This window comes from Bufo gargarizans, chromosome 7 (assembly GCF_014858855.1).
Source record: "Bufo gargarizans isolate SCDJY-AF-19 chromosome 7, ASM1485885v1, whole genome shotgun sequence".
NCBI lineage: Eukaryota > Metazoa > Chordata > Amphibia > Anura > Bufonidae > Bufo > Bufo gargarizans.
In genome coordinates this window covers 8,397,063-8,416,006 of record NC_058086.1, presented here as the reverse complement: position 1 = coordinate 8,416,006, position 18,944 = coordinate 8,397,063, and the positions used below count along the sequence as shown (strand labels likewise).

Below are 18,944 nucleotides of genomic sequence, written 5' to 3'. Positions count from 1 at the left end.
CATTCACTGTGCAGTAAACATGACACATTTTTATTCTGTGGGTGAGGACAATTATAGCAATACCAAATTTATATTATTTTTGTTATGTTTTAATAATAAAAAACAACAACTTTGCATCACCATATTCTAACATGATAACTATTTAATTTCCGTCCATGCAGCCGGAGGCTCTATTTTTGTGAAGAGAGCAATAGTTTTTCTTGATACCATTTTGGGGTAGGCATGACATTTTGATCACCTTTTATTCAATTTCATTTGAGAGGTGAAGCTACCATAAAATAATTTGTGCATTTTAATCGTTTTTTTTTACAGCTTTGACTGACAGGATAAATACTTTTATCTAGGTTCTGAAATTTTTGGACGCAGTGATTTTATTTTGCTCAATTATATAGTGCTGACATATTTTACAGCTCTTTACAGTGCGAGAGGAAACTGGATACCCAGAGGAAACCCATGCAAATATTTGGAGAACATACAAACTCCATGCAGATGTTGTCCTTGGTCAGATTCAAACCCAGGACCCCAGCACTGCAAGGCACTAGTACTGCCCTATACGACTTAGTTTTTTTATGATTTTTATTTGCAAAATGGAGAAAAGGGATGATTTTAATTTTTTTATTTCTCTTTTTTTAAACAAAGAAAAAACGAAAGAACTTTTTTTTAATCCTGGGCTATTTTCCATTTTTATGATTTTGTCTTCCACTCCCTGGCTTCCCAGAGCTATAACTTTTAAATTTTTCAAATCACCTAGCCTATGAGGGCTTGTTTTTTGTAGGAAAAGCTGTACTTTCTAATGGCACCATTTAATATTACATACTATGTAGTATGAAGCTGGAAAAAAATTCCAAATGGGGTGAAAAAAAAAGGCAATTCCTCCATAGTTTTATTTTTATGGCATTCTCTATACGGTAAAACTCACCTGTGCCCTTCATTGTCTGGGTCAGTACAATTATAGCAACATAACATTTGTATAGTGTTTAAATACTTAAAAAAAAAAAATCTTTGGAATTTTTTTTTTCTTTTTATTGCCATATTGTGACCCAATACCTTTTGCATTTACTTCTATTGGGCTGTGTGATGGCTAATTTCTTTCTGGGCAATCTATAGTTTTCAGTGATACAATTTTATGTCTTTTTGATCACTTTTTATAGTTGATAAGGAAATTCCATCTTCAGTGTGTATGCTGGATATGTGTAAAATGCAATGTAAGGTCTCTCAACATGCCTCTTCTCTCCCTGCCTGTTACCTCCCAAAATCTGATTTATAGATATATAAACCTTCTATATAAAATATATTCTGCCTGTGTCCTGTATGTAAAACTTACTGTCAGCCATGCTCCCCTCCACCTTCCTGGCATGACCAGTTGGCTAGTTAGTGTTTCTAGTGAGTGCTGGGAAGGTAGAGTAGAGCGTTATCAGTGATCAGCACTGACAGTAAGTATTGCACACAGGGATACATGTTGACTGTATCGTTTTTCAGTACAAAGCAAGATATGTATATATTAAATGCAGGGAGGTAGCAAGCGGGCTCAGAAGTTTGCCCCTGCATGTTACCGGTGTCTGTATTCAGCGTACAGTACAGGCTGCTGATGAAATTTCCTTAGCATCTCTCATTTTTCTATTAACAGAGCTGTATAAGGATTGTTTTTGTGGACTGAAGCTTGTATTGGTCCAATTTTGGGGTGGCTTTTTGGTCACGCGAGATGAACAAAATACATTTCCAGTTTTCAGTGAAAGCGACTGTATGATTGACTATAAGGCCCAACATATGCAAGAACTGGACTATAATGGCATCTAATTAAGTGGATTACTGAGAACACTGAAAAGGGTGACTAGACCTCCAAGTGATATGTTTAAACTGAGAAAAATTGTTTAAGAATATCTTTCTCTGTTGACTAAACTACAGTAACTTAATTGCTCACTAGATGGCAGTATAACATCTCACCTTCGTCCCTCTCCTGGTCTTCTACTACAGCCACTGGCAGCAGTAATACAATATTGTAACATATTACATATAGTATACTTTGAAAAGTGTGACCCCCTATGTGCTCACATTACTGAACGCAATAGCAGCAGCAGCTTATAACCCATTCCCAGTGGCGTAGCTAGAAATGACTTGGCCCCACAGCAAATTTTTGAATGGGGCCCCCCTCCCCCAGTAATTTTTTTGCAACCCCTTCCTTTTATGCCGCCCCCCATTCCTGTGGCTAGTAAAGATCGCTCTCTCAGACCAGGCCCGGCAGCTGTTCCATCCGTTTTCTACACTGTCTATACTGTCACTGTATATCATTTATTGTTAGTGCTCCAGAGCGTCATTTAGGTGCTCTGTCATTTTGACGGAGTGACCTAAGTGGTTGGGCTCTGTCTAGTGCACAAAGTAGGACCCTAGATTCCAGCCAAGAATAACGCCAGTCCTGGAGGAGCAGTTGTGCATTGGGGTGAGCCAGTTGGACTTTAGATGGCAGTTAGAAAGGTAGGTTGAACATACACATTTCCATTGAGTTGGCTGGTTGCTGACTCCTCCTGCATTAAATTTGGATTGCACAATGTTCAAGTAAATTGTGCCTTTCAAGTAGAATAAAGTTACTCTTTCCAGCATACCATCCCTGCATCTGTGTCAAGCGTGCCTGACTGCCAATCCTAGACAGCTTCCGTAATGGTCAATTCTTAAAAGGGTTGTTTAGGCTTTTACTATTGATGACCTATTCTCAGAATAGGTCATCAATATCAGATCGGCGGGGGTCTGACACCCGGCACCCTCTCCGATCAGCTGTATGAGTTGATGGCGCAGTGCCATCTCCCTTCTCTCTTCCTGTTCTGTTGGTCTTTATCATAGACAGCAGCAGCAGACAGGGAGAGAGAAGGGAGACAGCACGTGCGCACTGCGCACACCGTCTCCTCATTCAGCTGATCGTCAGGGGTGCCAGGTGTCAGACCCCCACCGATCTGATATTGATGACCTATGCTGAGGATAGGTCATCCATAGTAAAAGCCCAGACAACCCCTTTAAGGGCACTGCGGCTGGCTCTGTTGTGAGGGTACAGTGGTCAGCTCTGTTATAGGGACACAGAGGTTAGACCTCCTCTAGCATTGGCCTCGTTATAGGATCATTGTTATGGGGGGACTATAACTGGAAATGTAAGGCATTCACATTGACAACTGAAATGTTTGCCACTTGTCATTTATCCGTATCCAGACAATGCAAAGAATTCAATAACTCAGGCGTCTCAAAAATGTATCTATAACACCTGCTTATTCCGTTTTGTAACCACAATACAGTAAAATGACAGGTTTTTGTCTGAGGTGTGCACAGCCTTTTGTGGTCAGAGGGCCACAGTGTGATATTACAGTTCTTGAAGGTTCTATAATAAAAATTTTCACAGTAAATATTACAATTTTGGATAGCATTTACACCTTTGTTATCTAATATATAAAGCTGAGTGTGTGTGTGTGTGTATATGTATATGTATATGTATATGTATGTCCGCTAAAGGAATCCACACCGTCGCATTTATAATCACGAAATTTGGCACAAAGGTACATCCGGGAAGGTTTTAGACCAGGTCTCAGTTCTCTAGGACGTAACGTTTCTGAGATATTCCCAAAAAATGCATTAGCCAATAGAAGCTTGGTCACATGACCATTATCAGCCAATAGAAGCTCGCAGGCCGTTAGCCTCCACATACACAGTTTTACTCCAGGTTTCCATAACAACCCAGCCATTTATCTTCACTGCTGTAGGAGAGCTTTAAAGGTAATCTGTCACCAGAATAATCGCTATTGAAGAAAAGCCAAGGCCTAATAACACTTAGTACCGCCCCCAGGTCCTGCTAAGCCACGCCCCTGATCTGGTTAGGCCACGCCCCATCCCACTCCTGAGCCGGAGGGGAGGGAGGGAGGGTGACTTTCTCCCTGCAGCTTACACTCAGACAGCACAGTGCTGCTGTCTTAGAGTGAGATGTTCAAAAAGGACACGCTCCCATACAGTGTAAAGGCCACTGTTAAGGGGGTGGGCCCCTGTGGAGGTCACTGTCAAGGGGGTGGTATGCTGTGAAAGTCACTGTTAAAGGGGAAGGTCACGGCCTCGGTGTTGTGCGTGTTACATGTCGCTGCGCATGCTGGTTGCCAGGGGCAACACATTAATGTTGGCTTGTATGTGCCTTTCTTCCCTTCTCCTGCTTCCTTCCCTGTTTGGTGCTAGAGGGGTTAACTACCTTGCTGGGTGTGGTCACTAGGTGCTTCTTATACCTGTGGCTTAAGCTCAGGAGTCAGTTGTACTCCAGCCTTGGTGTGTGCTGGAGTTATGCTCCTTGTCTGGATGTTCTATCTTCCAGTGTGAGGGCCCTCTAGTATACACCTGATGAGAAGCGACCTTGCCGTCCGGTAGGTGGGCCCGACATATTTTTGATCAATAATATGTGCTAAGAGCTTCTCCACTACTTTGCAGTAACTATATGGCGTCATGTATTTTTGACCCTGTTCACACATTCACCTGTTTACTTAGTCTTAGCGCATATAGTGGTGTGCTGCTACTGGTTTTTGTTTGCTATATATATATATATATATATATATATATATATAACTTTTTGGTCACGCGAGATGATTCCAGTTTTCAGTGAAAGTGACTGTATGATGGACTATAAGGTTCAACGTAAGAACTGGACTACAGTATAATGGCATCTAAAGAAGTGGATTACTGAGAACACTGAAAAGGGTGACTAGACCTCCAAGTGATATATGTGTAAATTGAGAAAAATGTTTAAGAATATCTTTCTGTGTTGACTAAACTACAGTAACTTAATTGCTCACTAGATAGGCAGTATAACAAAATCTTTACAGTCTCACCTTCGTCTCTCTCCTGGTCTTCTACCACAGCCACTGGCAGCAGTAATACAATATATTAACAGATAGTATACTTTGAAAAGTGTGACCCCCTATGTGCTCACATTACTGAACGCAATTATGGGTTTATTTCAAGTATGAAAACAGCAGCAATAAAATTCTGGGTATTAGGGACAAAATTCAGAAGTCGCACAAAGGTTTTTCATGTTCTAATCTGGTTTATTTACACTGTTTGACATGATCACTTCCCAATATATATTTACAAAGTTTATAAGTCACCAAATCTATGTAATTTCTGCAAACACCACAAAATGGATATTTTTACAGAGGTAAAAAGATGACATCATTCACAAGAAATTCATGTTAAACTCTGTCTACAATCACTGGAGCAAAATGTACAGAATGTGCAAGATCTGTTTCCAACCAATATAATACTAACTGGAAGTCGGCCTAGCAGAATCCAGATGCCCACGACTGATTACAAGGAGCTTCGTTCATTGCTGTACCCCCTGGAGTCCGATAAAGGGTGGCATGATTCACTGTCTCACCGAATAAGAGGAGCAGATCGATCGTTGGTTACAGTAGGTCGAAGCTTAACCGTTGCAAATGGATTTGTTCCCCTGGTAGAAATGAAAAAGAGTTCAAATATTTCTAGAGGACAAGAGTGGGACGTTCAGTCTGCATTAGAGAATATCACAAAAGCGCCTGTATGTACTTTCCTACATAAGCCTTATGAGCTACTTCTTTAGGACATCTCCTGTGCTGCATCTGTACTCTGGGATGTTCTACCTCAGACTACCAGACTTAGGGCTCATTAACATGACCATATCTGTTTTGGTGGACCGAAAATTGCAGATCTGCAAAACACGGATACCAGCCATGTGCCTTCCGTATTTTGTGGAACGGAACATCCTTCTTCATGACAGAAATGCCTATTCTTGTCCACAAATACGGACAAGAATAGGACATGCTCTATCTTTTTTGCAGGGTCACAGAACGGACGTACAGCGTGCTGTCCGCATCTTTTGTTGCCCCATTGAAATTAATGGGTCTGCATCCTATCCGCACGGACAGAAAAATATGGTCATGTGAATGGGCCCTAAAGATGGCCATACACGTTAGATAAATGTATGCATTGGAAAGCGAATGTGCTCTCCTGAAATAATTTATATACAAGGTGCTCAGCAGCAGCTTATACCCCTTTGCGCAATGCTCAAGTAAATTGTGCCTTTCAAGTAGAATAAAGTTACTCTTTCCAGCATACCACCCCTTCATTTGTGTCAAGCGAGCCTGACTGCCAATCCTAGACTGCTTCTGTGCTGGTCAACCCTTAAAGGGGTTGTCTAGGCTTTTACTATTGATGACCTATTCTCAGGATAGGTCATCAATATCAGATCAACGGTGGTCTGACACCCGGCACCGCCTCTGATCAGCTGTATGAGTTGATGGCGTGCGCAGGTGCGGTCTCCCTTCTCTCTTCCTGTCCTGTTGGTCTTTGTCATAGACAGCAGCAGCAGACAGGGAGAGAGAAGGGAGACAGCACGTGCGCACTGCGCACACCGTCTCCTCATTCAGCTGATCGTCAGGGGTGCCAGGTGTCAGACCCCCACCGATCTGATATTGATGACCTATGCTGAGGATAGGTCATCCATAGTAAAAGCCCAGACAACCCCTTTAAGGGCACTGCGGCTGGCTCTGTTGTGAGGGTACAGTGGTCAGCTCTGTTATAGGGACACAGAGGTTAGACCTCCTCTGGGGGGAAATTGGAGGTAGCATTGGCCTCGTTATAGGATCATTGTTATGGGGGGACTATAACTGGAAATGTAAGGCATTCACATTGACAACTGAAATGTTTGCCACTTGTCATTTATCTGTATCCAGATAATGCAAAGAATTCAATAACTCAGGCGTCTCAAAAATGCACAATACAGTAAAATGACAGGCTTTTGTCTGAGGTGTGCACAGCCTTTTGTGGTCAGAGGGCCACAGTGTGATATTACAGTTCTTGAAGGCTCTATAATAACATTTTTCACAGTAAATATTACGATTTTGGCTAGCATTTACACCTTAGTTATATATGCTTTATTCATAAAACTCCTTGACAGAAGTTAGTGTTAGATGACCACACAGATGCCATCACTACGCATCATGAGATACAGTCACAGCCAATTTCCTACATCACATCCACCTGTAAACAGGGGATTAGAAAGAAGACTGCGAGACATGAGGACCCTGTAGCCTTGCTTCGCTTCCCATGATTTATAGTGGCCGGACAGCTAGAGACAAGAGCCTTCCCCATGTGTATTGTCTGCTGCAAGATCCTATCTGGAGTTATCCCAGTCCTCCGTATAGAAAGCAAAAGAAAAAAGGTAGCGGATCTGCGCAAACTAAGCAAGCGGTAAAGGTGAAACAATCAAAAGTGCAGTCTGTCAGTATATGCTCCACACAACTAACAAAGTCTGCGTGCGGAGACTTAGCCCACGGGTGTTCACACTTCTCCTGTTATGGCGATATACTTCAGTGCTGAAGGCAGGTACCGCAATGCTTGTTTCTGCCCATTATTCCAGCGCTGCAGCCTTAAGAAAAGATGCATACATAACGCTCACCGCGTATAGATAAAAATAGTCGCACTTTATTGTACTTACAAAGTTGTCTTAATCAAACCACATAAAATATCACCTTTACCACTTGTCTAGATTGCGCAGATCCGCTACCTTTCTTCAGGAGACTTCCCCACTCTGGCGGCTTGAGACCCTGCGGTAGCTGAAAGCGTCACACCACTAAGTAGCCCTAGCTTAACCCTCATGGCATCATTATGTGACACCATTACAATGTTTCTAAAATGAACACACTAGAAATGTACAATGAACAGCGGGGAACATGTGAAGGAAAAAAAGAGTCCAGCAAACCATACGAAATACGTCAATGCTGACTGAAGTTCAGCTAAATCTGTTCCTGAGAAGATGTTCCACTTCTGAGACCACAAACCAGACACTTGATACAAGTATATGGCTTTAAAATCTCCTATTACCGGATTGTGTTAATGTTCTCAAAAGAAATAGGGTGAAGACAAACATGCATTAACTTATGGCCTCCCATTACTATTGTGACCCATCAGTTTATATGGACCTACCTAGGAAACAGATCTGCACGACCTCCTCCTCCAGACTTCTGTGATCAAAAACAGCACAGTTAAAACCAGATAGACATATACATAACAAGCACATGCAGATGGACATACGTATGGTGAAAACTAAGTGCAAAAATATAGCCACTGCAAAACATTGTCTAGTCAGGCTCTATGGCATGGACTTTACAAGGGAGATGGCTGCATGCATTGATGGGACAACGAAATACGGTATATTTATCACATAACTATGTGTCTTGTGATTGGGGGAGCTCTATGTAGCATAGTTGGAATTAAAGGGGTTCTCCGGGAATTAAGAAAATGAAAATACTTAAATATTACTTTATTATAAATATATTCCCAAATACTTTTCATTAGCTACAATGTCTCGTTTTGCCTAGGGAGCAAACATCAGGGGAAACAAGATGGCTGCCATCCTATTAGTGCACACAAAACCTGTCCTCATCATACCGTAGGACAAGTTACTTCACATCACTGAGCTAGAGAGCTGCCAAGCACACACAACCTCACCCCACACCCTATAGTGACTTTCTCCCACACTGTAGCCCCCTATATATGCATACATCTACTCCCCCCCTTCTAGCACAGTGTGGGGATCTACCATGCAAGGTTGGCAGTGCCAACAATGATCATACGTTTAACAGTCAGAGCTGTCATCCTGTATCCACCAGAAGTGTGGCTCAGGGGTCATGGATGTGAGGATGGAGCTAAAGGGACCCTGCTGGGAAGAGAGACGAGGTTCAGTCTATGCGCCCTCTGAGGTTTTAAAGTGTGGGGAGAAAAAAAATGATTGGTCACATACCAGAGGAGGGGAAACTTACTGACAGTATATGTGCATATCGACCATTTATTACTATTTAATTTGTAGAAACATGCAGTTCTATACTGTGCAGTGTATAATGTACTACTACTGACCAAAGCCTTCTAACAGGCAGCAAAATCATACATGTGCCTTTGTAAAAGACCACAGGATGGGGGATAACTATCAGATCAGTGGGACCCCTACCGGTCACGATAAAAGGAGCCTTGTACCCTGTGCAGCGCCCCTAAAATGCATCGAGCGGCTGGTTGGAAATGTGCACTGCTATTACATTAGTGTCTATGGGAGCGCCAGAGTACAGCACTTGGCTATTTCCAGCACTCCCATAGAAATGAATGGAGTGGCAGCGCACATTTGCAACCAGCCATTCCGTCCATTTCAGGGGGACTCCACAAAGTACAGGGCCCAGCAATAGGACCCCCACTAATAACAAGAATGGGGGCCTCTATACCCTGTGGCCTTACAAGTTCCAGACATTTTTAAGTAGATTGCTGAGATTATTGTGTGCTATGTTCCAATTTATGAATACCTTCATATAGCCCAATAGTGGTGATTTTAAGTTGACTTTCTTTCCTTAGAATATATTCCTCAGTCTCTACATTGAGAGAATCATTGTCAGGGAAGATGGCCATTCTCTCCTACTTGGTGCAGTTTTGGGTCCATGATCCATATAGTACTGTAGAGTATGTGTCCCACTTCATTGCAAAGTATGGCTTGTGGACTGACGCTAATCATGGTTTATAACAAACATGCTTCGAGTTCATGTTGTGAAGCAGGTGCAGACTGGTGCTCTTACCTTAAAGCTGTTGTTCACAGGAGGTGGTGGAGGAGCTGGATTGGAAGCTTTGGTGATAGGCCTCTGATCTGCGGTACTCTGCTTGTAGTCCGGCTGTGGCATGTCTAAAACATCCAGGAGATCACTGGCACTGTGCGCACTACGCATCCCAGAGGACCTGCATGGACAGATCAATACTGTCATTCTAGACGTGCATAGCATGTATACAAAACCATACTTCCTGCAGAGCGATAGGATCCAGATCACTCTATAAATAAAAATTCCACCCATCCATAAAAACTATGAATAATCTCTTGCCTGGGATCTGTATCCATAGATTTTACATATGCCTCAGGAAACCAGCCAGTCCTGTGAAGACAAAAGGGAAAAAGAAAAAAGTCTGGTACCGTGTTATCCAGTATCTAACTGGTTTATTGCTTTCATTAAGAGAAACTAAATAAGATCTTACAGGTATAAGGATACTTTCACACTTTTAAGAATTGTTGACTTGCATACAGCTGGAAAGGGTTATAAAAGTATATCCAAAAGCTTTGCTGTTCATCAGTCCATGGTAAGACAAATTGTCTATAAATGGAGAAAGTTCAGCACTGCTGCTACTCTCCCTAGGAGTGGCCATGCTTTAAAGATGACTGCAATGAGGTGAAGAAGAATCCTAGAGTGTCAGCTAAAGACTTACAAAAGTCTCTGGCATATGCTAACATTCCTGTTAGCGAATCTACGATACGCAAAACACTAAACAAGAATGGATGTCATGGGAGGATACCACAGAGGAAGCCACTGCTGTCCAAAAAAACATTGCTGCACGTCTACAGTTTGCACAAGAGCACCTGGATGTTCCACAGCAGTACTGGCAAAATATTCTGTGGACAGATGAAACCAAAAGTTGAGTTGTTTGGAAGAAATACACAACACTATGTGTGGAGAAAAAGAGGCACAGCACACCAACATCAAAACCTCATCCCAACTGTGAAGTATGGTGGTGGGGGCATCATGGTTTTGGGCTGCTTTGCTGCGTCAGGGCCTGGGCGGATTGCTATCATCAAAGTAAAAATAAATTCCCAAGTTTATCATGATATTTTGCAGGAGAACTTAAGGCCATCTGTCCACCAGCTGAAGCTCAACAGAAGATGGGTGTTGCAACAGGACAAACACCCAAAGCATAGAAGTAAATCAACAACAGAATGGCTTAAACAGAAGAAAATACGCCTTCTGGAGTGGCCCAGTCAGAGTCCTGACCTCAACCCGATTGAGATGCTGTGGCATGACCTCAAGAAAGCGATTCACACCAGACATCCCAAGAATATCGCTGAACTGAAACAGTTCTGTAAAGAGGAATGGTGAAGAATTACTCCTGACCGTTGTGCACGTCTGATCTGCAACTACAGGAACGTTTGGTTGAAGTTATTGCTGCCAAAGGAGGTTCAAACAGTTATTAAATCCAAGGGTTCACATACTTTTTCCACCTGCACTGTGAATGTGTACATGGTGTGTTCAATAAAAACATGGTAACATTTAATTAGTTGTGTGTTATTAGTTTAAGCAGACTGTGATTGTCTATTGTTGTGACTTAGATGAAGATCAGATCACATTTTATGACCAATTTGTGCAGAAATCCATATCATTCTAAAGGGTTCACATACTTTTTCTTTCAACTGTACATCCATACAGATATGGAGTGTGGTGGCAATTGGTGGGGCCATTGTCTATTCATAGATATTGGACAACCAGAGCCACCCCCAGAGATATCTGGGTCTCATTGGCAGTGGGACCTGATATCAATGACTCTGTTGACATAGTGGATTTTTTTATATACTCACCTTATTGTCCTGAAATATATATGTGACAGTGGTTTGACGGATGGTGGTGGGTCCTTTGCCTAGACCAGATGTGGGGCAACCATTACTGTCATCACCGGCTGTTCTCTCACATTGATTATATGATTAAGCGCTGGTGGCTCTACTCTCATATATAAGAATCTAAATTGTACCGAACATTTTTTGTTTGTGATTTAACGTTCAATATATATTTAATTTAGACACTGTTTTTTATTATCATAATGGTCCAGTTAGATGGGGCATCTATTAGAGACAAAAGTTCGTTGGGACCCGTTATTCATTTATATGATTACATTGACCTGATCATGTGGCTGGACCTTGTTTTTAGTTCCTGAGTTGTATCGCCTGAAAGCAGTCAGGTGATCACCAGGAGTTGGATCACATGGGTTCCAGTCACATGACTTATGTCATGCATGTGACTCTGAATATGCCGATTCACATACGCGACTTGACTCTGTGGGAGGCAATCATCAGATGACGTGAGTTGGAAACACACATCGCGCATGCGCAGTTACACAGAGCCCACGCCGAGATACTCATATTGACTAAGGTAATCACTACTGGTCCCGATAAACCATGTGTTTTTAATTATCACGTTATTATTCACCTGTGCACTAATTATGTATTGTATATTTTCACCTAAGTATGAATTTAATTTTTATGTATTTTATGTAATTATTCACATTTCTTTGTTGAAATTGGATTGATTTGTACAAATGACTGTAATCTTTGATATACTTATGGATATTATGTTAAATAAAAAGTTTTATTCTTTATGCTTTTAGTTAATTACACTAATGTTTGTCACTGTCACTATGTTGTAACCTGATCATCTTATATATATGCTGCTATACCCACTATGTTTGTCACTGCTTGAGGAAGGTTCCAGTGTGTGGACCGAAACGTTGCATTGGTGAATTAAAGTCACATTCATTTTACTTCTTTGGAGTGCCATGGAATATTTATATTTTTGTTTTCTAACATTTAATATGAAGAAGGGGAGCAGTAAGGGACGGGCAGTGGCCGTGATGCTGATGGTGCACACAGAGGCCGTGGCCCTGGGCACGGTGAAACTGTGCCTGTACCAAAGCTCAAGAAAAACAATCATCCGCGGGCGTGGCTTGAGCATGCAGCCGTGAACACGCACATTTCAGAGCTCCCGGACCCTTGGCCCTTGTAACAGAGATTACTAACAACGATTCGGATACTACTGGCCTGAACACTATGGTCAGACGTTCGGGCCGCCGCGGGTCCACTTTCATGTCCTCGGAACCTCACATTGCAAGGTATTTCACGGCCACGCCAGCTCCCGCGCCGGACCCCACCAAGATGGCGCCGATGAAGGAAGGAGCTGCGCCACAGACCGCGCGCCTGAATCTGGGGGTTAGCGGCCCAGTACAGACACCAGCGGACTCCCCACCGCTGCTTTCACTGACCTCGGACTGGCCCGCAGTGACTTCCACGCCCGTGGGCTACACATATGGGCCGGGCAGGAAGTCCTATGTTCAAGTGGCCTCATGGCCCAAGATGGCGACGGACGGACCGCAGGAGATTGAGGCTCATGCCATGCCGGAGGGCTCGCAGGGCTTCAATGAACAGGCCACACAGCAGCCGGCCTACTTACCTCCCGCCGCAACCGGAGGAGATCCACGCATGCAACTCTCAGCATCCGCTTCCGGGCCCATGGACTCTGGCGGGACCTCTGTTCCAATCCCGGTGAGTGCGACATGCTGCGAAACCCCTCCTAAGCCAACAGCCAGCGCCTTGCCTGTCCAGAAGCACCATCCTAGTCACCCAGAACCTCCAGTCCCACAGTCGGGTGATCTCAACGCTGCACAGGGATCCCTGCTACATGCACCTGATATGCAGGCCCTGAACAGCACACAGGCTGCGTTTAGAGGTGAGCGGCCTCCTCAGATTCACTCACCTGATCTCCCCTCCACTCCGGCTGTTTTCCATCCTTCAGACGCCTCTGATTCATCAGGGGACTCGTTCTCTGCCTCCTCGTCCCATGGCAGATCTGCTAAACGTCCCAAGTTGAAGAACATTTGGTCACTGCTAAGCATGCTTCCGACTAAGGCAGACCTGGAGGTGACCATACAGAGAGTGGAAACCAATCATGATCAGGCTATCGCTGAAGTCAAGGCGGACTTAACAACGATCTCCACCAAAGTGACCTCGCAAGTTCAAATTTCGTCTGAACTGCATGCCTGCCTGTCGAGTGTGGAAAAGATGGTCTCATCACAGCAGGTCTTAAACAGACATCTATTATTGCAGGCGTAATAACATTAAAATCCGTGGGATCCCTGAGGAGGTCCCGTCCGCAGATTTAATAAAGGCGGTGTCTGCAGTATTCAATTCTCTTCTTGACAGACCTGAAGATTCTGAAATTGAGCTGGACAGGGTGCATAGGGTTCTAGGCCCCAGACATTCAGAGAATTCTGCTCCTCGTGACGTCCTCTGCAGAGTTCACTTCTTCAGAGAAAAAGAGAAACTTTTGCAAAGAGCCTGGAGACAAGGTCCAATTTCATTCAGCGGATGCCAGATCCAAATCCTACCTGACGTATCCAGGAGAACCTTGCTTATGAGAGGTACTCTGAAACCCCTCCTGCAAATTGTCACAAATGCTGGGGCCACATACCGCTGGGGCCACCCTTTTTACCTAATAATCCGCAAGAACGGATCTACGTTTGCATTGCACTCTCCAGACCAGGCGGATGAGCTTAGTCGGTTCCTGGACTGTCCACTCATCTCCCTACCGGACTGGCTAGATGTCCCGGTATTTTCTTCTCCTGCAGGGGGACCTCCCTCACGTGTGAATCATGGTCATCATCAAGCCTGTCCTCCGGTTCCACACCCTCCTGGATAAGGGACTGTCCTCAGTATGAAAAGCTCCAGATTCTATGAGTCGACTACAACTCCTACTTTTTGACCCACAATGCCTGATGTTGTGTCAGTCTGGGGGGGGGGGGGGGTGTGCAGGGGACGGGGTGCCGCCTAGGCACTACTGCTGATTGTATCCCATTTCTTATGGGCGGCAGCTTGTCCATGCTCCTCCTCCCTTACTTTGTACTGTTGTTGCACTACTCCCTGGGCCAGGGGAAAGGACAGCCTTATTGAGTGCTCTTCTTCACCCCCACTAGGTCCGCGTGAGTCTTGGTTGGTTCGTTTTGGGTCCACCAAGAGTTGAATAGTGGATTGCTTTCTCCACTGTTTTGTTTGTTTAAAATAGTTTTCATCTGAGCTGGATTAGCCGGTTCCGATACTTCGCCCTTCAGGCGTATTTGTACTTGTTTTTCTAATCTTTAGTGTTCTCAACCTACCCTTGTGTTTGTTTCCCTTTCCCACTACCTCCCTCTCCACTCCCCTCCCCCTGCCTTTTGTTTCCTTCAGGTCTAGACCATGTCGGAGATCACCTTTGCGTCCATTAATGCCAATGGGCTGAATACTCCTGAGAAACGTTCCTCCATTCTCCGGCTCTTGTGGAGTAAAAAGGTACAGATTGCCTTCATTCAGGAAACTCACTTTCGCAGAGATACTATGCCGAATTTTAGCTCCCCCCATTATCCTGACGCTTAGACACTCAGCAGTCCCTCTCATTGCCTCCTCCTCAATTGACCCAATCGCTTTCTCGGACCACGCCATGCTACATGTCTCTTTGAAGTCCCCTCTTCCTTCTCCCAAGTCTGGAAATTTCCGATCTGGAACAGGTCCACAAATGTTCTCACGCGCAATCGGTTCGCACAACACTTTTGCAGGCTAGGTGCAAGCTCAAAGACAAGTTGCACACCTGTACGAAATTTCTCCTCTCGAAGGGTAGAAGGCACTTTTTTGAATATGGTAATAAGTGTGGCAGACTTTTAGCCAATTCCTTACGGGAACAAAGGGCTAGGAACTACGTCCCTCGCATTGCCCCTCCACGGGGAACGGTGCTTAATGACCCAGAATCCATAACAGAAGCTTTTGCCCACTTTTATCAGAACCTGTATAATCTTCCTCAGTCTAGCCAAGTGAGCCCGGCCCTGAACTCGGCCATGGGTTCCTATTTAGCCAGGTCAGGTTTACCTAAATTGCCGAGTGGGGCCCTTGAAGGTCTGAATAGTCCTTTCACCGCTGATGAGATTGCGGAGGCTCTGAAGTTGATGCAACCTAGTAAAGCCCCAGGCCCTGATGGCCTACCGGCTTCTTATTACAAGAGATTCCTCCCCCTTCTGCGGACACCCCTTACAGATGCCTTGAATAAAGTTAGCTCCGGAGACCCCCTCCCTAGGGATATGTCACATGCACACATCACAGTTATCCATAAGGAAGGTAAGAACCCGACCGCCTGTGCTAGTTATCGGCCCATCTCGTTACTTAATGTTGACATTAAGCTATTCTCAAAAGTTTTGGCCACACGTTTAACCCCTTTCCTGTCGGACCTTATACACACAGATCAGGTTGGCTTCATTCCCTCAAGGGAGGCGAGAGACAACACCACAAAAGTTTTGAACTTGGTCCACCTTGCCAAGATTCAACGCTCCTGTCTATGTCTCCTATCTACGGATGCCGAAAAGGCGTTTGATAGGGTAGGATGGCCCTGGTTATTCGCAGTAGTTAACCATGTGGGTGTGGTGGGCCCTCTATTAGCTTGGTTCCGATCTCTATACTCCTCCCCCTCGGCATCCACAAAGGTTAATAGTGTCCTCTCGCCCCCCTTTGAGATCAGAAATGGCACACGCCAGGGTTGTCCGCTATCCCCCTTAATTTTTATCCTCACGTTAGAACCCCTGCTGAGGACTATCAGGAAAAATCCCGACATCTCGGGTTTGATGGTGGGAGGACAGGAGTTTAACATAGCAGCTTATGCAGATGATCTGATGTTTATGATTACCAAACCTAGGATCACCTTCCCCAATCTAATTGAGGAATTCAATGAATTTCACAACTTGTCCAATCTGAAAATTAACTTACAGAAGTTTAAAGCGCTTAATGTCTCCATTCCGACTTCCCTGGAAGCCGAATTGGCGGGCTCCTTACCTTTCCGTTGGACGACAGGTGCCATTAAATATTTGGGCACGTTGATTCCCAAGGATCTAAGGGAGCTGTTTTCCAGGAACTACACCCCCCTCCTGAGTCGGATCAGGGAAGACCTTAAGAGATGGTCTAAAGGCCTCTATACGTGGTTTGGCAGGTGTGCCATTTTTAAGATGAATGTCCATCCACGCTTATTATACTTGTTCCAGACCCTCCCCATTCATATCCCAGCTAGTTTCTTCTCTAATGCTCATCGTGACCTCTTTAAATTTATTTGGGCGGGGAAGAGTTCTAGACTGTCTAAATCCTTACTGCATGTACCCAAAGAGAGGGGGGGTTTGGGGATTCCTGTCCTAAGAAAAAACTAAGATAAAAACATCCTGCACGATATGATACAAATTTGCGGATGTCCCTGGCCATATTATTGAAGAAAACCACAGAAATAAGATAATAATGCACTTATTAAAGCAGATGCAAGCACTATATATGGACTAAGTCCTCACTCTGATATGATCATGTCTGAGACACTTAGTCAATATATTTTGATCAAAACACATCTAAGCCTGCCTACCGAGCGTCAAGGTGGTCTCAGGTCAGGCGGGTCCTACGCTAAACCTACCTAAGCCGTTGGGCTTCTATGTTCAGGAGCGCAGACGCCGCACATATGGTGTGCTGCTCCTAGTAACCTCCATGTGCATCAAGCAACCAATGGGAGGAGGAGCAAGCACAGCCATATGTACCACCTAATTAAGGCGCTCATTGGATAGGGGAGGGGGGAAAAAGTGCAGAGGAATGCTACTCCCAAGATACTAGGTGCGCAGCTCTGTGGATTCCTGTCCTAAGAAAATATTATGCTGCCTCTATGTTCCAACGGGTTGTAGACTGGTGCCGACACTCCCCATTCAAACAATGGATCTCCATTGAGCAATTTTCATCCCGGACCCCTCTTGCTCTTCTGCCATGGACAGACAGGAAGGTTCCTAGTGCTCTTCCCTCTCATCCCATCATAGGCCCTACCCTAACTCAATTCTGTAAGTACCAACAAATCTCTACAGTCTCCCCTACAGTCTCCATTGTTTCCTGTCCTGGGGCATCCGGACTTCCCGGCGGGTAGCTCGGGGGGCTCGTTCTTACAATGGAGACTGGGCAGCAAATATGGGGGGGGGGGGGGGGGGGAACTTTTCAAGATGGGTGGTGACCATGGTGGCCATTTTGAAGTCGGACATTTTGAATCCAACTTTATTTTTTTTCAATAGGAAGAGGGTCATGTGACACATCATACAGAATTTCACAAGAAAAACAATGGTGTGCTTGGTTTTAACGTAACTTTATTCTTTCATGAGTTATTTACAAGTTTCTGACCACTTATATGCTGTGAAGATACGAGATGTGCAGGACCTGAAACTACGGATACTGGAAGCCTGTGCTAGCATTTCTCCTGAGGTGTTGCTATCAGTGTGTGAAGAGTGGGAGAAGAGGATTGCATTGACAATCCAACACAATGGGCAGCACATTGAACACATTTTATAAGTGGTCAGGAACTTGTAAATAACTCATGAAAGAATAAAGTTACATTAAAGCCATTGTTTTTCTTGTGAAATTCCCAATAAGTTTGATGTGTCACATGACCCTCTTCCTATTGAAAAAACTAAAGTTGGATTCAAAATGGCCGACTTCAAAATGGCCGCCATGGTCACCACCCATCTTAAAAAGTTCCCCCCCCCCCCCCCTCACATATTCACTTCCTGTTTGTGGCACATTAGTATATCACCAACCATTCCCATTTTATTAAGGTGTATCCATATAAATGGCCCACCCTGTACTTTTTCTCTCGGATCTGCCATTGAGCCTATTTTGGCGCTCCTGCCTGCGCCACTTGGTTATAGCAGCTAGGTCATGTATCCCGGCGAAGTGGAAATCCTCCTCTCCACCCTCCGTGGGGATGTGGATTCAGAAGGTGGACGAGATACGGAGAATGGAGGAACTCACAGCCTCTCTGAAAGGAAGTAACAGAGCTTTTGTTGCTACTTTCAAGATTCCTCGGAGTATCAATCCTTGCTGACTTGATAGTGTCGCCTGGTGCCCTCCCGTATGCTTCACTCACCCTCTTAGTTCTCCTATCCCCTTGTCCCCCTACTTTTCCCTTGTGTCTTTGTCCTGTGTCCCCCTCGTACCTGATATTTGTCTTGTATTTTTTCATGCTGTGGCCACATTATGTATGGCCCTTTGAGTTTTGTTTACTTTATGCCATATAAATCAAGATGCTCAAGTATCACCGCGGAAGGCATGTCATACATAGGCATTAGTGATTGCTGTATTGATGTGTGATTGTATTCCATGTTAATTTGTCAGCAAGGCCTCCGCCTCCTCCTCAACTTCCACCTCCAAATTATCCGCTTGCAGCACCAGTCAGTCATCAGTCAGTAGCTGGAAGCAGTGTAGCACTGCAGTGGGGAAGCGGCAACAGGCTGTGCTGAAGCGGATATGT

The 18,944-nt window shown here is 44.4% G+C and overlaps 1 protein-coding gene across 2 annotated transcripts in view; it reads right to left on the bottom strand.

Annotated features, from left to right (window-relative positions):
- Positions 1-5,070: 5,070 nt before the first annotated feature.
- BAIAP2L2 (BAR/IMD domain containing adaptor protein 2 like 2) overlaps positions 5,071-18,944 on the bottom strand; it is a 73,571-nt gene continuing 59,697 nt past the window's right edge. The window contains exons 11-14 of one of the 2 annotated variants that reach the window (XM_044301961.1): positions 9,903-9,953; positions 9,606-9,762; positions 7,975-8,012; positions 5,071-5,461 (exon numbers count right to left, since the gene is read on the bottom strand). In XM_044301961.1, coding sequence (XP_044157896.1) covers positions 5,386-5,461; positions 7,975-8,012; positions 9,606-9,762; positions 9,903-9,953 — 322 coding nt within the window. In that variant the 3' untranslated portion in view covers positions 5,071-5,385. The remainder of the gene's footprint in view (positions 5,462-7,974; positions 8,013-9,605; positions 9,763-9,902; positions 9,954-18,944) is intronic. The other variant, XM_044301962.1, reaches the window with a different exon arrangement.